Genomic DNA, 22,759 nt, shown 5'->3' with positions numbered 1-22,759 from the left:
TGACCGTCAATGCTGCCATTTCTTCTCCTCATTTCTGACATGCCTGCTCTGCCATGCAGGCTCCTTTCTTCTGCTGGGATTAGAGGCGAAAGGATATCCTCATTAGAATAATGTCATTTTGGGCAGAAGATAAGCCCCACGTTCTGGTGGGACAGGCATCCTCATTGGCAGGGCAGTAAAGTGTGATTTTTTCCAACTCCCAGTGTAAGAGTCGGACTATCTCTGCCCTACTCTGCCCATGTCCTCAGAGCACCCACAGGCTCCTTTTTTTAAAGATGTACTATGTGCTTCAATGGTGTGTAGTCTGGTTGGAGGCCTGTAGTTAGTAGTGTTCCCCAGCAGTCAGTATTAGGTCCAGTCCTGTTCATCAATGACCTGGACGAAGAGAATGAGTGCACCCCTGGCAAGTTTGCTGATGATAGCAAACTGGATGGAAGTGTTGATACACCTGGCTGTGCTGCCATTCAGCGAGACCTGGACAGGTTGGAGGAAAGGAAAGAGACTAACCTGATGAAAATCAACAAAGGCAAGTGTAGGGTCCCACACCTGGGGAGGAATAATCCCAGGCACCAGTACAGGTCAGGGGTGGACCTGCTGGAAAGCAGCATTGCGAGAAATACCTGAGAGTTCTGGTTTACAACATGATGACTGTGAACCAGCTATGTGTCCTAGTGTCCAAGAGGGCAAATGGTACCTGGGGTGCATGCGGAAGAGTGTGAGCAGCACATCAAGGGAGGTTGTCATCCCTCTCTACTCTGCCTTGGAGGCCACATCTGGAGTTACTGGGTCCAGTTCTGGACTTCCCAATTTAAGAAGGACAAGGAATTATTGGAGGGAGTGCAGTGGCAGGTTACAAAGATGATGAAGGTGAAAGAATATTTTTCTTATGAGGAAAAATGAAGACATCTGGATCTTGATTGGCTAGATTGTTGGACTGAGACCAATTGTATGAGGTTTAACAAGGCCAAATTCTGGTGATACAGGCAACTAACTAGCTAACACTTAAAAAGCTAACACTTAAAGAGCTAACCCTTAACCCACATCACAATTGCCTAGCCTTGCTTAGCCTTGTGTAACTTATCGTATGAGAAACAGGAGTTCACTGATGACTTTGCAGCCCTTGCTAAGATAAAAAGCCCTAGCTGCATCCTTGGGTGGACTAGATAACAGAATCTTGGACACAGGATAGGAGATACACCAGTTCTAACCAACTCATCAGTTTCAGTCCCAGCTAACTCAGCACGCCAGGCCAGAGGTAAAAGTGTACAGCAGAGAAGGCCCCGGCCCATGATCACTGTGCAGGCGCAACCAGGAGGGGTCAGAGGTGGAGACTGTGGAAATGATTTCCCGGAACTCATTGTAATAAGAACTACCTTCTCAGGGACAGGTTATGAATAGATATAGGCGTTTGTAGAATTTTTATGAATATGTAATACTTTACAGCATTTAAGCAAGCTCACAGCTACTAGAAATTTACACACGTCTTAGGTGGAGCTAGCTCCCATGTGTACAGTGCTGAATAAACATACCTTCTTTACAATCTCACAGGTCGTAAAGTAATTTCCATGCCTCAGCGGGTCCTGCAGTTGGGTCACAAAAACCCCATGAATGGTCCAGGCTCGTGGAAGTGTGGATGGAAATCTGCCTGGTGGAAAAGGAGCTGGGGATGTTAATTGACAGCTGGATGAATATAAGACAGCATGTGTCCAGGAGGCCAAAAAGGCCAACAACATCCTGGCTTATATCAGGAAAAGTCTGGTCAGCAGGAGTAAAGTGATTGTGCCTTTGTACTCAGTGCTGGTGATGCCCCACCTTGAATATTGTGTTCAGTTTTGGGCCCCTCATCAGAAGAGAGACCTTGAGATACCAGAGAGAGAGTGCAGAGGAGGGTGATGGGGCTGGTGAGGGACCTCAAGCACAAGTGTGATGAAGAGCGGTTGAGGGAACTGGGGCTGTTTAGCCTGGAGAGAAGGAGGCTGAGGGGAGACCTTATTGGTGTCTACAACTACCTGAAAAGCGGTTGTAGCATGGAGGGTGTTGGTCTGTTCTACCAAGCAGCAAGTGATAGGACAAGAGTAAATACCTCAAGTTGTACCAGGAGAGGTTTAGATAGGATATTAAGAAACATTTATACGTGGAGAGGGTGGACCAGTGGAACAGGCTGTCCAGGGAAGTGGTGAAAGTCATCATTCCTGAAGGTGTTTAAAATGCATATAGACGAGGTTCTTAGGGACATGGTTTAGTGCTAGAGTTAGATTAAGGCACAACTTGATGATCGAGTATATATTCCAATTGAAATGATTCCATGATTTTATGTTCACCCTTGAGAAGAGAAGGCCAAGAGGGGATCTGGGAGCCCTCAAACCTCCTCTGGGTAGATGCACCTTTGGGGCTTAATCATCCTTCCAGAGAGACTCGATTGTGGAAGTCAACAGAAATATAGGCCTTGTCACCCTGGTCAAAAAGACCAGGCTGTGGTAGGAGTCTCTTCTGAATACACCATAGAGGAAAAGAAAGGGTTGAAAACAACATTAGCCCACCAGCTGGAACTCATCCCTGGATCTCATGCTATATACCTTCTTGTGGACTTCCCCATGTCTTCTTTCCTGTGCCTCAAAGGCCTCCTCAGCTTGGAGAACAACGCAGTACCATTGGAGAGGCATGAAGCTTCCCTCATCTCCCCAGAGAGTGAGGGCTGTCAGGACCCTGCAGTGCAACGTGCCAAGGGATGCTCAGGGAGGAGTTGGGCTCAGAAGGGCCCTGGGTGTGAAAACAGCTCTGACACAATTTCAAAGAGGCGATGCACTTCCCTGCCCTGCAGACATGGAGGCACCTGAAATGCGTCCAAGGAGGCCAAGGGAATGCCTTCAGTATGCAACCTTGCTGGGATAGGCTCTGTCAAGGCATGGTGAGTCACACTCTAATTTTGGATTGGCCGTGTGTCAGTCTTCTGGCGTGAGGCCAAGCCAGGAGTGTGTGTTGTCTGTAGGCCCGTGTCCCATGCAGGGACCAATTCCCCTGTGGTCAGAGCTCTGAGCACTGACCTCTAGCTGACTATCGATCTCCAGGCAAGACCATTGTGTGTCCTGTAGGTCAGGGTCCAAAACACAGGGCCAAACTGATGAGTGGGAGGAATAATGTGCAGTCCTGCTCACACTCCTCATGTAGTGAGGAGAGACCTGACTCCACAGGTCTTGTTAAGGAATCAGGGAGTTTTTGGATGACCAAGTCCCTCCTTATGACAGCATTGGCTGGAGACTCTCAGAGACTGCCACAAGAGGGGATGTCTTGGCCAAAGAAACCAGCAAATGTATCAAGCAAGAGAAGGTTTCCTTAGTCAAAGGTGTTTTAGACCAGCACTGCAACCCATGTGCATGTAGAGGCAATGACCAGTGACTGCTGGAGTGAAGCAGGGAGGCAGTCATGGAGGAGGAGAGGTGTGGCATGTCCTCAGTCACAGGAGCCTTTGTACACTAGGGAGGGGACTGCATTGGTGGGAAGACGTGTACCTTCATTCCCTTGGAGTTGAAAGCAACCTCACCAAATGTCCCCAGAGCCATATTCTCTGTCTGCACTGACCCTCCAGCACTCTGGGGCACATCTTCTGCCTGTGCTGACATGATCTTGCTCAGAAAAAGCCTTGGGCCTGTCACTGGGAAACTTCAAAAGACCCTCCATGGCATAATGGTCATGTCAGAAATGAGGAAATGAAAGTGATGACGGAAACCAAAGAGCAACCTGTGCAATTATGTAGGGTATTTTGCTTTGGAGGTGAGTCTACAGGAAAATTACTGCCTGCGTGCAGTGACTGTGAGCCTGGGGCTGTGCAGGAGCAGTATAAAAGTGGGTCCTTCTCCTCACTCACTCACTCATCCACTACTGTTGTCTCCATCTCCTTGGGATCAAGGTGAGTTTGGAGCCATTTCCTGTCTTCACCCTTCTTCTCATCTTCCTCCTTGTCTTCCTGCTTCTTGCCCTCTTCTTCCTCTGCATTTTCTTGGCACTTACATGCCCCATTGTCTTCTGCTGGGTCGTGGAGCTGCTTGACTTGTTGGAGGTAAGGGAACAGAGAGTGTGCCATAGAGAGAGGCTGGGGCTTTGCTGAGATATGTCCTGAGCTATGAGCTAGGTAGGAACCTCCCTCAGCTTGGTGGGACTTGGCAGAGCTCCTTTTTGTGGAGGGTTAGGGTCTCTCTCATGGTGGGGTGACAGGCTGTTCTTCAGCCACCCATGGAGCTTTGTTTTCCTCTGACTTCTCTCTCCCAGGTGCAGCTCCAGCCACAAGACATGTCCTGCTACAACCCGTGCCTGTCCTTCCAGTCCTGCGGCCCAACCCCGCTGGCCAACAGCTGCAATGAGCCTTGTGTCCAGCAGTGCCAGGACTCCAGAGTCTTCATCCAGCCCTCCCCCGTGGTGGTGACCCTGCCCGGCCCCATCCTCAGCTCCTTCCCGCAGAACACCGCCGTGGGATCCTCCACCTCCGCTGCCGTTGGCAGCATCCTCAGCTCTCAGGGAGTGCCCATCAACTCCGGGGGCTTTGGTCTCTCTGGCTTGGGCAGCGGCATCTGTGGCACAAGGAGGTGTTTCCCCTGCTAAATCTCCTCCCTGCACTTGCATCCACCTTATTTTTTTTTTTTTTTTTTTTGACTCATTAAAGTTTTTCTGCATCCTAGACTGCACTTTTGTGTCATCCTTTCCCCTGCATATGATCTTCCAAGATGATCATATAGATACACAGGTATCTCAAAGGTGGCTTTTGAAAGGGGGTTGTCTGGGATGATTTTGCAGTGACTATCAACACAGCCTTGCATTGAGTCTGCTTACTCTTGCACAATTCAGAGACATGGTGTGAATTTTGGGGTTATCCTATGTAGGGACCAGAGTTGGACCTCATGATCCTTGTGGTCCCTACTAACTCAGGACACTCAGTGATTCTAGGATTCTGTGGTAATTTCTATATTTGTTCACCTAGAGAATCGCCAAACAGAGTCTAGTGGGTACCATCTGCTTCGTTGTGTATGCCTTTTCTTTTTCCCTCAGTAAATCAACTGTGATGTAAGCAGTCAGGAGGGAATGTGGTATTGACAAGACACAGGCAGTGGCTTGCCAGGAGCAGACAGGAGAACCCACTGTAACTATAACAGTCTTAAAGGAAGTGACACAGTACAGCTGGCTGCCTTGACTGTGGTACCAGCATAGTGCAGAACCACAGAAAGACTTGGATATGGACAGGTCTTTAAACATACGCTGGTCCAACCTGTGGCAGTTGCGCATCCCCCTATGAGATCTTGCTTTCAGTAGAGTAGTTGATGGCCCCTGAGCGCCTTTTGTGCCCCACTGTGCTTGCCCTTGTCCATCCACCTTGGTCGGTGCCAAGGTGCCAACAGTTACACCCGCCTTGACACCTCCCTTGGGCACATGCTCATAATGACCACAGCCAGACCCAACCAGGCTATGAATCACTGGACGCACCCTTTGAGTTGCTCTTCTTTGGGCTACTGGGTGTGCAGTCAGAGACTCTGTTCCTTAGACTGGCCGTGCAAGGAACACCCCTTGGGGATTGAGACACCTTCCCAAACTGGTAAGCAATCTGGGTACTCTTGAGAGTCCTCACTTTCTAACAGAGTGGGGAGATGCACATTTTGACTCATCACTCTAGATTTTTGGGATCTGATCTCCTTGAGTTTGTCTGTGCTGTGTAGTAATTGATTTCTAGCTGGTATCCAAACCTGTGTTTCATGGTGTTGTCAGAGTGCTGAATAAACCTAATTTGTAGCTGTTTATTTGCAAACAGTTCTATCTACATTAATGTTGGTTTGGAGCCTATTTCCCATCTAAACTGATTTTTGGGGTTCCTCCATAACTCAACCCTTATGCTGTGGGCAGGGATGTCTGTCAGTACATCAAGTTATTCAAAGTTCCTTCAAAAAACCTAAGCTCCCAGTCTGCTTAGCACTCATCAGGTGGCATCTACAGAACTGCTCTCGTGCAAGAAGGTTCTTGACCAAGTGGTGCAAGCTGGGAAACTAGGATGGTGTAAGGGCTGGAGCAATCCTTTGAAAAAGAGAGGGTGAGGGCACAAGGCTCACTGAACATGGAATAGAGAATGCTTTCATGGCAGGTATAAAATCATTCTAGTGAAGCAATGGTCATTGAACTCTGTCATAGAATTCTGTCAAACCCCAGATGGGCAGAGAAGTTTAGAAATCAGAGGGTCATCCCAAGTAAGGCTAAGCACACTCAAAGCAAGCCTGTGTTAACAGCCACTGCAAAAATATCCTCAACAATCCCTTCTTAGAACCACACCTAAGGACCAGGTCTGACCCTGAGCATCTTGTGAGAGCATCTTCAGGGGAAAGGAAGACACACAGGCATGAACTGGGATGCAGCAGAACTTTAATGAGGCAAAAGAGGAAAATTAAGTTAATACAACTGGAGACCCCAGTGCAAGGAGCACCAGGGGTAGAAAGGAGTCTGTGACCCATGGCTGTGGTGGAGACCCTGCCAGATATTTATCTGCCTGCCCCACTGAGGGAGCAGGGCCAGCAGGTCCCCCCTAGGCTGGCTTAGTGGGGCTCACAGCCCAGGGAAGCACAGGAGAACAAGGGCACAACAGGAAAAGGGAAGACACTGGAAGAGGGGAAAGTGGCATTAGCTGTGCTTTCTGAGAGCCCAGGCTGGTCCTGTCCTTTTGGAAGGAGTGCAGGGATTGTTCAGCCCCTCTGAAAAAAACAACCTAATGCTCCATCTTCAGTCCAGTCCCATGTTGTGTGTCCCTGTTTTCCTTCCCCAGGGCCATCAACAGCAGCTTTAGCAGGGGAAACGCCTCCTCGTGCCACAGATGCCACTGCCCAAGCCAGAGAGGCCAAAGCCCCCGGAGTTGATGGGCACTCCCTGAGAGCTGAGGATGCTGCCAACGGCAGCGGAGGTGGAGGATCCCACGGCGGTGTTCTGCGGGAAGGAGCTGAGGATGGGGCCGGGCAGGGTCACCACCACGGGGGAGGGCTGGATGTAAACGTGGGAGTCCTGGCACTGCTGGACACAGGGCTCATTGCAGCTGTTGGCCAGCGGGGTTGGGCCGCAGGACTGGAAGGACAGGCACGGGTTGTAGCAGGTCATGTCTTGTGGCTGGAGCTGCACCTGGGAGAGAGAAAGGGTAGGGGGAAGCAGATTATGAGGGGTGGTTGAACAGTAGCTTGTCACTCCAGATGATGGAAAACCTTCCTCTCAGCCCAAAAGAGTCCTACAAACAGTAACCAAGTCCAGGGTGATCACTTCCTTGTCCATAGCTCAGCAGACAACTCAGTGAAGCCTCGACTTCTCTCCATGGTATACCTCTTACTTCTCCCATGGCAAGCAGCCCCATGACCCAGCATAAGAAAAATGGGCAAGTTTGTGCTGAGAAATTCTGGAGAGGATCAAAGTGCAGAAGGAAGAACAGGAAGAGGAGAACGAGCTTCATACTCACCTTGTTCCCGAGGAGGTGGAGGTGAGAGGAGTGGATGAGAGAGTGAGGAGAAGGACCAACTTTTATACTGCTCCTGCACTGCCCCAGGCACCCAGTCACTGCACGTGGGCAGTAATTTTCCAGTAGACTCACCCTCAAAGCAAAATATCCTACCCAATTGCACTGGTTGCATTTGGGTTTCCTGACACCCTCTCATTTTATTTCCTCATTTCTGACATGCCTGGGTGCCATACAAGCTCCTTTCATGTGCCTGGATGAGACAGCCGGTGATATCCCCGGCTAGATCGCGTCTGTGCATGGTGAAGATGTGCCCTCAAGGGCTGAGGGGTCCTGTGCACCCAAGGTGTGTTGGCTTGGAGCAGCTCGATTGTTTGCAATTCCCATTGCAGGAAGACGTTTCTGTTGTCCTCCTCTTGATGCCCTTTTCTCTAGGGACAACATTTGTCAGGCTCTTTGAGTATGCAGGTTGGGGTTAGGAAAGGCAAAGCCCACCTGGTATTGAACCAGGCAAATCATGTGGAGGGCAAGAAGAAGGTCTTCTTCCAGGTAGGTCAGCTGCAGAAGAGAGGCTTGTGCAAAGGCTGAATGGAGCAGCTTTACCGGGGACAGGGGTTATAGGAAAGGCAGACGTACTCCAAGGGCTCTTGGCCTTGGTCTTGACTGGCAGGATTTGCTGTCTAAAGATCAGGCTCCTGAGAGTCCTTGGAAAGTCTGGAGCAAGAATAAGTTCCCCACAGTAGTGGAGAATCAGGTGTGGGAACATTTAAACAGATTGGACTGACATGAGTGCACCAAGGTGAGCTGGTTTGACTGAAAGTGAGTTAATTTTCGTCACGTAGCTAGGAACCTTTCTTTTCTGTAGATATTATTTATAGCACATAGCCTTGAAGGCACCGTTTTGTCTGAATAAATCCTTTTGTTTTCAGCAAAGTGCAGAACAAGCCCTATCTTGCAGATGTCTGTAATGTCTTTGTGTTAGCCTTGAAGGCATCATTTTCTCCTCAGTCAATTCCATTCCTCCAAGCAAAGTGTGAACTAGACCTTATCTCACAAATGTTCAGTGCAGTGTGTAGCTGCTTTTGGTAAATAAGAGCAGAACTTTATAGTACACAGATTACTATGTAACATGAAGCAGACAGTATATTTAAAATCACACAACCTTACAATTCTAGGTGATTCGTTCTAATCAGTATGCACTTACTTACGCTAAGTGATTGCTATGAAACTTGAACTGGGCTCATCCAGTGATCTTTGAGCAGTAAAAGATCATCACCATTCAGCCACACTTGTTGAGCAGAGAGAGCTCACGGTACCTTACCCAGGCTGTCATATTTATAGAATAAAGTTGCTGGCTCCCAGTCACATCACACACAGTAGGAAAAGTATGGACAAGACTCCTTGCACTCACAACTTATGGGTGTTCAGTGTGATGTTCTGCTTCTTTGTAGGTTTCCTAACAGGAGTTCTTGGCCTGGCTGCAGCTCAGGCCTTTCCCTCCTTTGGAGTCTGGATGAAACTGTTGCTGGTTTGGCTGGGTGAGTGTGGGGGGTTGTGGAATGCATCCACCACACTCCATCTTTGGGTACAAGCAGCTCCCCAGTATGAAAAATTGCCACACTGGCACAAATCCAGCAAAGGGCCACGGAACCCATGAAGTGAATGGAGACCCTGAGGCAGGAGGGGCTGCACAAGGTAGGGCTGTTCAACCTGAAAAGCAGAAGTCCCTGGGACAGACTTCCTAGCAATGGGTAAAAAAGCTGATGGGGGGAGTCAAGAATATAGAGCCAGACACTCCTGATCCTACCCACTGAAGGAACAAGAGGGGACTGGCACCTATTGCAATACAGGAAATTGCACAGAAACATCAGAAAAGACTTTGTTAGTGTGGTCAAGCACCGTCGGGGATTATCACAGATGGGCTGTGTCTTCTGCATCATTGTAGGTATTCAGAGCTTGACAAGACGTGGCCCCGAGCATCCTCTAAAGGCTGACTGTGCTTTGAGCAGGGCCGCTTTGACTAGAAGATCTCCTGAAGTTCCTTCCAACCTCAAGGATCCCGTGATTCTGTCATGGTGAACGGACGGGTGATGCACAGCAGCCTCTAAGAGGGAAGAACTGGTTGGGAACATGGGAACCAAGGACAGTCACAGCTGTCACACTGAAGAAACTGAGTGTTCAAGACCTGATGACAGGGAGGAAAGTGAGCAGCAGAGTACAGTCCCTGCATTTCAGGTTCACTACCTAGTGAGGCAGATGATAGGTAGAATGCCATGAGAGCAGCTGTGAAGTGCAAATGAGCTCAGAAAAACCAGCAGCACCTTTGGCATTTCCTGGTCCAAGAGCAAGAAAGATCCAGGCAATACTCAGGAAAGCAAGCAGAAACATTAGGGGTAGAAGGGAATGGACAGACAACCCTCATCTTTCTGACCAAAAAGGATGGGTTGTGATGAGGAGGTCTCCTGAATTCTCAGCAGAGGGAAGAAAGGTTTGCAGAAAACATCTCCCTTCTGGCTGGGACTCATCCCTCGGTCCCATGCAGTGCGGCTTCTCCTGGGCATTTGGGCTTAAGCACCCATCCTTTCCCATAGCCCCAAAGCCTCCTCATGCTGGAGAAAAACCCAGCACCATCAAGAACACAAGGAAACTCCCTTAATATCCCTAGTATATAAGAACTCTCAGGATCCTGCAGTGCCATGTCCCGGAGGATGTCCAGGGAGGGGATGTGCTCAGAAGGGCCCAGGGTACAAAACCAGGTCTAGGACCACATCAAAGAGGCAATGCACTTCCCTGCCCTGCAGACATGGAGGCAGCTGGGACGCATCCCAGGAGGCCAAGGGAGTGTCTTCAGCAGGTGAGCTTCCTGGAACAGACTCTCCCTACTCCTGCCAAGTCACACTCTTCGGATTGGCCATGCATCAGGCTTTTGTTGTGAGGACAAACCACAAATGTGTACTGTCTGCAGGTCTGTGTTCCAGGCAGGGCTGAATTCCCCTGTGGCCAGGGCAGCTCCATCCCAACCCCAGGAAAATGGTCTCCGAGCACTGGATTCTACCTGAGTACTCAGCTGCAGGTGGCACCAACAGCCGTCACCCTCAGCATGACCTACTTGCCAGCACTGCTAGAGCTCAAGGGACTCACACCACAGTCATTGTTGTTTTGGAAAGGATTCTCCTGCTGGTTAGTGTCCAAAGCGTATGGCCAAAGTGCGTGGTGGTGTGAGGGAAGTGGAAGGAACATGGTGCTGTCCAGAGCAGCCACACACCCCTGATGTAGTGCAGAGGTACCCAGCTCCGCAGGGTTTGTTGAGAAATCACAGGGATTGTGAGGGCAATGTTCTCTTTCCCCAAACCTGCTGATGACATTGGTTGTGAACCCCCAGAAACTGCACGAGAGGGGACAACTTTCCCAAACAAACTAACACGGGCAGGAGAGGAATGCATTGGTGGGAGGACATGTGCACCTTCATGCAAAGGGAGTGGGAAACAACCTCATAAAAATTCCCCAGGCACAAGCCCTCTGCCAGCACAGATGACTCCAGCACTCAGGGGCACATATTCTGCCTCTACTGATGTGTTCCTACCTGGGAAATCCTTGGCCCTTTCATGTCAATACTTCAAAGGTGCCTCTGAGGCCTAATGGTCAGGTCAGAAATGAGGAAACAAAATGGCAGCATTGATGAAACAAAACTTAACCTGTGCCATTAGGTAAGATGTTTTACTCTGGAGGTGAGTCGGTTGGAAAATTACTGCCCATATGCAGTGACTGTGGGCCTGAGGCAGTGCAGTAGCAGTATAAAAGCAGGTCCCTATCCTCACTTTCTCATTCACTTCTCTCGCCTCCTTCTCCTCAGGAACGAGGTGAGTCTGAAGCCTCCTCTCCCTCTCCTCTCCTCTCCTCTCCTCTCCTCTCCTCTCCTCTCCTCTCCTCTCCTCTCCTCTCCTCGCCTCGCCTCGCCTCGCCTCGCCTCGCCTCGCCTCGCCTCGCCTCGCCTCGCCTCGCCTCTCTCTCGCTCTTTTTCTCAACCTCTTCCTGCTCCTTTCTCAGGTAGTGGGGCACGGGGCTCTTTATCATGGTAGAGGGAAGGGTTCAGGCGGTGTTGCATGGAAAGAGCCTGGTGCTTTGCTGAAGTAAGCGAGAGGGTAGGCAGGGTTATCCCTGAGCTCAGTCACTTTTCATGGGGAACGTTTAAGCTGACGTGAAGGAGAAACACAGGGACCTCTCTACACAGCCTCTAGTCCTAACCTCCATCTTTCCTTGGCTAGGCTTGGCTCTTTTGTGGTGAGGTGACAGACGGCTTCTCTACAATCCCTCATCTTCTGCTTACCCCTGCCTTCTCTCCCTCCCAGGTGCAGCTCCAGCCACAAGACATGTCCTGCTACAACCCGTGCCTGTCCTTCCAGTCCTGCGGCCCGACCCCGCTGGCCAACAGCTGCAATGAGCCCTGTGTCAGGCAGTGTCAGGACTCCCATGTTTACATCCAGCCCTCCCCCGTGGTGGTGACCCTGCCCGGCCCCATCCTCAGCTCCTTCCCGCAGAACACCGCCGTGGGATCCTCCACCTCCGCTGCCGTTGGCAGCATCCTCAGCTCTCAGGGAGTGCCCATCAACTCCGGGGGCTTTGGGCTCTCTGGCTTGGGCAGCGGCATCTGCGGCACGAGGAGGCATTTCCCCTGCTAAAGCTGCTGGTGATGGCCCTGGGGAAGGCCCCCGGGGAGCCACAAGATGAGACCAGACTGGGGATGAAGCATTTGGTTGTTGTTTTCAGATGGGCTGAGCAACCCCAGCACCCTTTGCAAAAGGATGGGCCAGCCAGGGCTCATAGAGCACAGCTAATGCCACCTTCCCACTCTTCTAGTGTCTCCTGTTCCTCTTGTGTCCTTGTTCTCTTGTGCTCCCTTGGGCTGTGAGGACCTTCTGGCCCTGTTCCCTCTGTGGGGCAGGCAGATGGACACCTGGCTATATCTGCACCACATCCACAGGGTGCAGACTCCGGTCTGCCTCTGGTGCTCTCTGTACTGGGGCCTCTATTCAGAGCCACCTTGTTTTCTTTTTGACTCAATAAAGTTCTTTTGCATCCCAGCACATACTTCTTTCTCATCCTTTCCCCTGCAGATGCTCTCCCAAGATGCCCAAGGAGACACATGTTGCTCAGGGCTGGTTCCGGGATGGGGTTGTTAACAGGAGAACTGGTACTAACCATAACCTTGAGATACAGAGTTGTGAGCTGAGGAAAAGACCAGATGGAAAATAAAAGCTTGAGAAATGCAAGGGAAAACCCTGCCACAGGATCTTTGGGAAAACTTGTGCCAAGACATGGTGACCACAGATCTTGTGCTTGCTTCCTCGGCCATAAAGCTGAGTTGATCTTCCCTGCTGTCCCTGTAACCAGTATGTCAAGGCACAAAAAGGCTGTCCTGGACTATAGGATCAGAGCATAATCAAGGTGGAATGGACCTCCAGAGCTCATTGGGCCCAAGCCCTTTTTCCACATTGTCAGCCATGAGTGTTCAAGGAGGTTGACTGGACAATGTCCCCAGGAATTCTCTTTTGCGCTTGACCCACCTTTTGCTGCTTGACCCACCTTTTGCTGAAAACCGTTTTCCTCCTCCCAAGTACAAACCTCTCACGTCTGAATGTGAGCCCATTGTCTCTAGTCCTCCAACCACGAACTGCCACAGTGGTGAGGCTGGACCTGTCTTCTGCAGGACATCAACATAGCTACTCCAAAGCCGCTCTTCATTCTCACAACAAATATAGTCTTCATGCTCAGCAAGCACCATGGCCTCAGCTGCTGCTCCCCACACAAGTGCTTCTGCTCCTCACCATCCCACAACACCTGCAGAAGTGTCTTGGCCAAGGTGCTTCTTGCATCACATCTTTCTTACATTACAGCAGTTTTGTAGGTGCTTTCAAGTGAATGCTGAGCAGAGTGGGATAGTCACTACCCGGTACTCCTATCTGAGGTCCTGCTCACCTTGGCCAGGATGTTGGTGAATGTTCTTGGTGCCCAGGAACAGTGCTAGAGTTGCGCTTGTTTTGCTGGTGTCACTGCAAAAGCACCTTTCCCTGGCCCTGCTGTTGGGCTGCTGGAAGATTTGGCACAGAACGGGAAGGAGCAAGATGAGGACGACACGCACTGTTGGTTGATCTGTGTGGTGTGCAGAACCTGAGCAGAACTAAGCACGTACCCATTGTTCTCTCGATCCACTGTCACAGTGGTATGGAGAGATTTGGACAGCAAAAGAGCAAAATACCCTTGTGTCACATTCAGGAAACTATAAAAGGGGAAGGAAAAAGTGGAAAAAAACAGAAATAACAAGTGATGCAAACGGAATCAACCACCACCTCAGAGCAGCACATCGATGCCTGCCCAGCCTTGAAGAACAACTACTTTGAAAAGGCTGCTCACAGTCATTCACTTAATAATCTTTCTGTTAACAACCATTGTCCAACCATCCACAACAACTCCATCCCACAATCACTGTGAGGGCCATTTCTCTCCATGGGCATCTTGGGATAGTTTCTGCAGGGAAAAGGATGGCACAGAGGCTTGGGCTGGGATACAGCAGAACTTTAATGAGTCAAAGATGGAAACGATGTTGTTATGAGTGGAGATCCTAGTTTAAGGAGCACCAGTGGAGATGAGGTTTTGAAACCCATGCCTCTGGCAAACATCCAGGCAGGTGCGCAGATGCCTGCTCTACAGGGGGAGCAGGGCCAGCAGGTCGTCCCTCACTGGCTAGACACCGCCACGGGATCCTCCACCTTTGCTGACTTTGGCAGCATCCTCAGCTCTCAGGGAGTGCCCATCAACTCCGGGGGCTTTGGTCTCTCTGGCTTGGGCAGCTGCTACTGCAGCACAAGGAGGTGTTTCCCCTGCTAAATCTCCTCCCTGCACTTGCATCCACCTTATTTCTTTTTTTTTTTTTTTTTTTTTTTTTGGCTCATTAAAGTTCTTCTGTATCCTAGACTGCACTTTTGTGTCATCCTTTCCCCTGCTGATGATCTCCCAAGATGCCCATGGAGACACACGTGTCTCAAAGGTGGCTTTTGAAAGGGGGTTGTCTGGGATGATTTTGCAGTGACCATCAACACAGGCTTGCATTGAGTCTGCTTAGTCTTGCACCATTCAGACACATGGTGTGAATTTTGGGCTTCTCCTATGTAGGGATCAGAGTTGGACCTCATGATCCTTGTGGTCCCTACCAACTCAGAACTCTCGGTAATTCTAGGATTCTGTGGTAATTTCTATATTTGTCTGCCTAGAGAATCACCAAACAGAGTCTAGTGGGTACCATCTGCTTCGTTGTGTATGCCTTTTCTTTTTCCTCGGTAAATCAACTGTGATGCAAGTAATCAGGAGGGAATGTGGTATTGACAAGACACAGGCAGTGGCTTGCCAGGAGCAGACAGGAGAACCCACTGTAACCATAACATTCTTAAAAGAAGGGACACAGTGCAGCTGGTTTCCTTGGTTGTGATACCAGTGTAGCGCAGAACCACAGAAAGACTTGGATATGGACAGGTCTTTAAACATCCTCTAGTCCAAGCTGTGGCAGTTGCATATCCCCCTATGAGGTCTTGCTTTCAGCAGAGTAGTTGATGGCACCTTACCGCCTTTTGTGCTCCACTGTGCTTGCCCTTGTCCATCCACCTTGGACGGTGCTGAGGTGCCGACAGTTACATCCCACCTCGATGCCTACTCTGGGCATGGTGACTCCTCACATTCACCTCCCCCACAGCTGGTGGAGCAGAAGAGTTGGGACCCTCAGTCAACAGACAGGGTCCTCAGGCAGAAAGGTTCCCAGGTCTAGAGAGGCAGAGAAGCTTCTGGACCATGCTCATAATGACCACAGCCAGACCCAGCCAGGCTATAAATCACTGGACGCACCCTTTGAGTTGGTTTTCTTTGGGCTAGCAGGTATGCAGTCAGAGACTCTGTTCCTTAGACTGGCCATGCAAGGAACACTCCTTGGGGATTGAGACACCTTCCCAAACTGGTAAGCAATCTGGGTACTCTTGAGAATCCTCACTTTCTAACAGAGTGGGGAGATGCACATTTTGACTCATCACTCTAGACTTTTGGGATCTGATATCCTTGAGTTTGTCTGTGCTGTGTAGTAATTGATTTCTAGCTGGTATCCAAACCTGTGTTTCATGGTGTTGTCAGAGTGCTGAATAAACCTCATTTGTAGCTGTTTATTTGCAAACAGTTCTATCTACATTAATGTTGGTTTGGAGCTTATTTCCCGTCTAAACTGATTTTTGGGGTTCCTCCATGACTCAGCCCTCCTGCTGTGGGCAGGGATGTCTGTCAGTACATCAAGTTATTCAAAGTTCCTTCAAAAAAACTAAGCTCCCAGTTTGCTTAGCACTCATCAGGTGGCATCTACAGAACTGCTCTCATGCAAGAAGGTTCTTGACCAAGTGGTACAAGCTGGGAAACTAGGATGGTGTAAGGGCTGGAGCAATCCTTTGAAAAAGAGAGGGTGAGGGCACAAGGCTCACTGAACATGGAATAGAGAATGCTTTCATGGAAGGTACAAAATCATTCTAGAGAAGCAATGGTCATTGAACTCTGTCATAGAATTCTGTCAAACCCCAGATGGGCAGAGAAGTTTACAAATCAGAGGGTCATCCCAAGTAAGGCTAAGCACACTCAAAGCAAGCCTGTGTTAACAGCCACTGCAAAAATATCCTCAACAATCCCTTCTTAGAACCACACCTAAGGACTGGGACTGGCCCTGAGCATCTTGTGAGAGCATCTTCAGGGGAAAGGAAGACACACAGGCATGAACTGGGATGCAGCAGAACTTTAATGGGACAAGAGAGGAAAATCAGGTTGATCCAAGTGGAGACCCCATTGCAAGTAGCACCAGGGGTAGAAAGGAGTCTGTGACCCATGGCTGTGGCGGAGACCCTGCCAGATATTTATCTGCCTGCCCCACTGAGGGAGCAGGGCCAGCAGGTCCTCCCTAGGCTGGCTTAGTGAGGCTCACAACCCAGGGGAGCACAAGAGAACAAGGGCACAACAGGAACAGGGGACACTGGAAGAGGGGAAAGTGGCATTAGGTGTGCTTTCTGAGAGCCCAGGCTGGCCCCACCCTTTTGCAAAGAGTGCTGGGATTGCTCAGCCCCTCTGAAAACAACAACCTAATGCTCCATCCCCAGTCCGGTCCAATCTTGTGTTTCCCTGGGGGCCTTCCCCGGGGCCATCAGCAGCAGCTTTAGCAGGGGAAACGCCTCCTCGTGCCGCAGATGCCGCTGCCCAAGCCAGAGAGACCAAAGCCCCCGGAGTTGATGGGCACTCCCTGAGAGCTGAGGATGCTGCCAACGGCAGCGGAGGTGGAGGATCCCACGGCGGTGTTCTGCGGGAAGGAGCTGAGGATGGGGCCGGGCAGGGTCACCACCACGGGGGAGGGCTGGATGTAAACGTGGGAGTCCTGGCACTGCCTGACACAGGGCTCATTGCAGCTGTTGGCCAGCGGGGTTGGGCCGCAGGGCTGGCAGGGCAGGCACGGGTTGTAGCAGGACATGTCTTGTGGCTGGAGCTGCACCTGGGAGAGAGGGCAGGGGGAAGCAGATTATGAGGGGTGGTTGAACAGTAGCTTGTCACTCCAGATGATGGAAATCCTTCCTCTCAGCCCAAAAGAGTCCTACAAACAGTAACCAAGTCCAGGGTGATCACTTCCTTGTCCATAGCTCAGCAGACAACTCAGTGAAGCCTCAACTTCTCTCCATGGTATACCTCTTACTTCTCCCATGACAAGCAGCCCCATGAACCAGCATAAGAAAAATGGGCAAGTTTGTGCTGAGAAATTCTGGAGAGGATCAAAGTGCAGGAGGAAGAACAGGAAGAGGAGAACGAGCTTCACACTCACCTTGTTCCCGAGGAGGTGGAGGTGAGAGGAGTGGATGAGAGAGTGAGGAGAAGGACCAACTTTTATACTGCTCCTGCACTGCCCCAGGCACCCAGTCACTGCACGTGGGCAGTAATTTTCCAGTAGACTCACCCTCAAAGCAAAATATCCTACCCAAGTGCACTGGTTGCATTTGGGTTTCCTGACACCCTCTCATTTTATTTCCTCATTTCTGACATGCCTGGTCTGCCATACAAGCTCCTTTCATGTGCCTGGATGAGACAGCCGGTGATATCCCCGGCTAGATCGCGTCTATGCATGGTGAAGATGTGCCCTCAAGGGCTGAGGGGTCCCGTGCACCCAAGGTATGTTGGCTTGGAGCAGTTCAGTTGTTTGCAATTCCCATTGCAGGAAGACGTTTCTGTTGTCCTCTTGATGCCCTTTTCTCTAGGGACAACATTTGTCAGGCTCTCTGAGTATGCAGGTTGGGGTTAGGAAAGGCAAAGCCCACCTGGTATTGAACCAGGCAAATCATGTGGAGGGCAAGAAGAAGGTCTTCTTCCAGGTAGGTCAGCTGCAGAAGAGAGGCTTGTGCAAAGGCTGAATGGAGCAGCTTTACCGGGGACAGGGGTTATAGGAAAGGCAGACGTACTCCAAGGGCTCTTGGCCTTGGTCTTGACTGGCAGGATTTGCTGTCTAAAGATCAGGCTCCTGAGAGTCCTTGGAAAGTCTGGAGCAAGAATAAGTTCCCCACAGTAGTGGAGAATCAGGTGTGGGAACATTTAAACAGATTGGACTGACATGAGTGCACCAAGGTGAGCTGGTTTGACTGAAAGTGAGTTAATTTTCGTCACGTAGCTAGGAACCTTTCTTTTCTGTAGATATTATTTATAGCACATAGCCTTGAAGGCACCGTTTTGTCTGAATAAATCCTTTTGTTTTCAGCAAAGTGCAGAACAAGCCCTATCTTGCAGATGTCTGTAATGTCTTTGTGTTAGCCTTGAAGGCATCATTTTCTCCTCAGTCAATTCCATTCCTCCAAGCAAAGTGTGAACTAGACCTTATCTCACAAATGTTCAGTGCAGTGTGTAGCTGCTTTTGGTAAATAAGAGCAGAACTTTATAGTACACAGATTACTATGTAACATGAAGCAGACAGTATATTTAAAATCACACAACCTTACAATTCTAGGTGATTCGTTCTAATCAGTATGCACTTACTTACGCTAAGTAATTGCTGTGAAACTTGAACTGGGCTCATCCAGTGATCTTTGAGCAGTAAAAGATCATCACCATTCAGCCACACTTGTTGAGCAGAGAGAGCTCACGGTACCTTACCCAGGCTGTCATATTTATAGAATAAAGTTGCTGGCTCCCAGTCACATCACACACAGTAGGAAAAGTATGGACAAGACTCCTTGCACTCACAACGTATGGGTGTTCAGTGTGATGTTCGCTTCTTTGTAGGTTTCCTAACAGGAGTTCTTGGCCTGGCTGCAGCTCAGGCCTTTCCCTCCTTTGGAGTCTGGATGAAACTGTTGCTGGTTTGGCTGGGTGAGTGTGGGGGGTTGTGGAATGCATCCACCACACTCCATCTTTGGGTACAAGCAGCTCCCCAGTATGAAAAATTGCCACACTGGCACAAATCCAGCAAAGGGCCATGGAACCCATGAAGTGAATGGAGACCCTGAGGCAGGAGGGGCTGCACAAGGTAGGGCTGTTCAACCTGAAAAGCAGAAGTCCCTGGGACAGACTTCCTAGCAATGGGTAAAAAAGCTGATGGGGGGAGTCAAGAATATAGAGCCAGACACTCCTCATCCTACCCACTGAAGGAACAAGAGGGGACTGGCACCTATTGCAATAGAGGAAATTGCACAGAAACATCAGAAAAGACTTTGTTAGTGTGGTCAAGCACCGTCTGGGATTATCACAGATGGGCTGTGTCTTCTGCATCCTTGTAGGTATTCAGAGCTTGACAAGACGTGGCCCCGAGCATCCTCTAAAGGCTGACTGTGCTTTGAGCAGGGCCGCTTTGACTAGAAGATCTCCTGAAGTTCCTTCCAACCTCAAGGATCCCGTGATTCTGTCATGGTGAACGGACGGGTGATGCACAGCAGCCTCTAAGAGGGAAGAACTGGTTGGGAACATGGGAACCAAGAACAGCCATAGCTGTACACTGAAGAAACTGAGTGTTCAAGACCTGATGACAGGGAGGAAAGTGAGCAGCAGAGTACAGTCCCTGCATTTCAGGTTCACTACCTAGTGAGGCAGATGGTAGGTAGAATGCCATGAGAGCAGCTGTGAAGTGCAAATGAGCTCAGAAAAACCAGCAGCACCTTTGGCATTTCCTGGTCCAAGAGCAAGAAAGATCCAGGCAATACTCAGGAAAGCAAGCAGAAACATTAGGGGTAGAAGGGAATGGACAGACAACCCTCATCTTTCTGACCAAAAAGGATGGGTTGTGATGAGGAGGTCTCCTGAATTCTCAGCAGAGGGAAGAAAGGTTTGCAGAAAACATCTCCCTTCTGGCTGGGACTCATCCCTTGGTCCCATGCAGTGCGGCTTCTCCTGGGCATTTGGGCTTAAGCACCCATCCTTTCTCATAGCCCCAAAGCCTCCTCATGCTGGAGAAAAACCCAGCACCATCAAGAACACAAGGAAACTCCCTTAATATCCCTAGTATATAAGAACTCTCAGGATCCTGCAGTGCCATGTCCCGGAGGATGTCCAGGGAGGGGATGTGCTCAGAAGGGCCCAGGGTACAAAGCCAGGTCTAGGACCACATCAAAGAGGCAATGCACTTCCCTGCCCTGCAGACATGGAGGCAGCTGGGACGCATCCCAGGAGGCCAAGGGAGTGTCTTCAGCAGGCGAGCTTCCTGGAATAGACTCTCCCTACCCTTGCCAAGTCACACTCTTTGGATTGGCCATGCGTCAGGCTTTTGCTGTGAGGACAAACCACAAATGTGTGCTGTCTGCAGGTCTGTGTTCCAGGCAGGGCTGAATTCCCATGTGGCCGGGGCAGCTCCATCCCAACCCCAGGAAAATGGTCTCCAAGCACTGGATTCTACCTGAGTACGCAGCTGCAGGTGGCACCAACAGCCATCGCCCTCAGCATGACCTACTTGCCAGCACTGCCAGAGCTCAAGGGACTCACACCACAGTCATTGTTGTTTTGGAAAGGATTCTCCTGCTGGTTAGTGCCCAAAGCGTACGGCCAAAGTGCATGGTGGTGTGAGGGGAGTGGAAGGAACATGGTGCTGTCCAGAGCAGCAACACACCCCTGATGTAGTGCAGAGGTACCCAGCTCCACAGGGTTTGTTGAGAAATCACAGGGATTGTGAGGGCAATGTTCTCTTTCCCCAAACCTGCCGATGACATTGGTTGAGGACTTCCATAGACTGCATGAGAGGGGACAACTTTCCCAAACGAACTAACACAGGCAGGAGAGGAATGCATTGGTGGGAGGACATGTGCACCTTCATGCAAAGGGAGTGGGAAACAACCTCATAAGAATTCCGCAGGCACAAGCCCTCTGCCTGCACAGATGACTCCAGCACTCAGGGGCACATATTCTGCCTCTACTGATGTGTTCCTACCTGGGAAATCCTTGGCCCTTTCATGTCAATACTTCAAAGGTGCCTCTGAGGCCTAATGGTCAGGTCAGAAATGAGGAAACAAAATGGCAGCATTGATGAAACAAAACTTAACCTGTGCCATTAGGTAAGATGTTTTACTCTGGAGGTGAGTCGGTTGGAAAATTACTGCCCATATGCAGTGACTGTGGGCCTGAGGCAGTGCAGTAGCAGTATAAAAGCAGGTCCTTATTCTCACCTTCTCATTCACTTCTCTCGCCTCCTTCTCCTCAGGAACGAGGTGAGTCTGAAGCCTCCTCTCCCTCTCCTCTCCTCTCCTCTCCTCTCCTCTCCTCTCCTCTCCTCTCCTCTCCTCTCCTCTCCTCTCCTCTCCTCTCCTCTCCTCTCCTCTCCTCTCCTCTCCTCTCCTCTCCCTCGCCTCGCCTCTCTCTCGCTCTTTTTCTCAACCTCTTCCTGCTCCTTTCTCAGGTAGTGGGACACGGGGCTGTTTATCATGGCAGAGAGAAGGGTTCAGGCGGTGTTGCATGGAGACAGCCTGGTGCTTTGCTGAAGTAAGCGAGAGGGTAGGCAGGGTTATCCCTGAGCTCAGTCACTTTTTATCGGGAGCATTTAAACTGAAGTGAAGGAGAAACACATGGACCTCTCTACACAGCCTCCAGTCCTAACGTCCATCTTTTCTTGGCTAGGCTTGGCTCTTTTGTGGTGAGGTGACAGACGGCTTCTCTACAATCCCTCATCTTCTGCTTACCGCTGCCTTCTCTCCTTCCCAGGTGCAGCTCCAGCCACAAGACATGTCCTGCTACAACCCGTGCCTGTCCTTCCAGTCCTGCGGCCCGACCCCGCTGGCCAACAGCTGCAATGAGCCCTGTGTCAGGCAGTGCCAGGACTCCAGAGTTGTCATCCAGCCCTCCCCCGTGGTGGTGACCCTGCCCGGCCCCATCCTCAGCTCCTTCCCGCAGAACACCGCCGTGGGATCCTCCACCTCCGCTGCCGTTGGCAGCATCCTCAGCTCTCAGGGAGTGCCCATCAACTCCGGGGGCTTTGGGCTCTCTGGCTTGGGCAGCGGCATCTGCGGCACGAGGAGGCATTTCCCCTGCTAAAGCTGCTGTTGATGGCCCTGGAGAAGGCCCCCGGGGAGCACAAGAGGAGACCAGACTGGGGATGAAGCATTTGGTTGTTGTTTTCAGATGGGCTGAGCAACCCCAGCACTCTTTGCAAAAGGATGGGGCCAGCCTGGGCTCTCAGAAAGCACAGCTAATGCCACCTTTCCCCTCTTCTAGTGTCTCCTGTTCCTCTTGTGTCCTTGTTCTCTTGTGCTCCCCTGGGCTGTGAGGACCTTCTGGCCCTGTTCCCTCTGTGGGGCAGGCAGATGGACACCTGGCTATATCTGCACCACATCCACAGGGTGCAGACTCCGGTCTGCCTCTGGTGCTCTCTGTACTGGGGCCTCTATTCAGAGCCACCTTGTTTTCTTTTTGACTCAATAAAGTTCTTTTGCATCCCAGCACATACTTCTTTCTCATCCTTTCCCCTGCAGATGCTCTCCCAAGATGCCCAAGGAGACACATGTTGCTCAGGGCTGGTTCCGGGATGGGGTTGTTAACAGGAGAACTGGTACTAACCATAACCTTGAGATACAGAGTTGTGAGCTGAGGAAAAGACCAGATGGAAAATAAAAGCTTGAGAAATGCAAGGGAAAACCCTGCCACAGGATCTTTGGGAAAACTTGTGCCAAGACATGGTGACCACAGATCTTGTGCTTGCTTCCTCGGCCATAAAGCTGAGTTGATCTTCCCTGCTGTCCCTGTAACCAGTATGTCAAGGCACAAAAAGGCTGT

The 22,759-nt window shown here is 50.5% G+C and overlaps 1 protein-coding gene across 1 annotated transcript; it reads right to left on the bottom strand.

Moving 5' to 3' along the window:
• Positions 1-16,694: 16,694 nt before the first annotated feature.
• On the bottom strand, positions 16,695-22,009 carry LOC309449045 (feather keratin 1-like; the record flags this gene model as incomplete). The annotated part of the gene is made up of 3 exons (XM_082070956.1): positions 16,695-17,024; positions 17,349-17,446; positions 21,904-22,009. 3 exons carry the CDS (start codon positions 22,007-22,009, stop codon positions 16,695-16,697), a joined length of 534 nt encoding a protein of 177 aa, XP_081927082.1.
• Positions 22,010-22,759: the final 750 nt, after the last annotated feature.

Source organism: Streptopelia decaocto (genome assembly GCF_964273445.1).
Source record: "Streptopelia decaocto genome assembly, chromosome: 22".
NCBI lineage: Eukaryota > Metazoa > Chordata > Aves > Columbiformes > Columbidae > Streptopelia > Streptopelia decaocto.
This window is presented reverse-complemented; position numbering and strand designations above follow the sequence as displayed.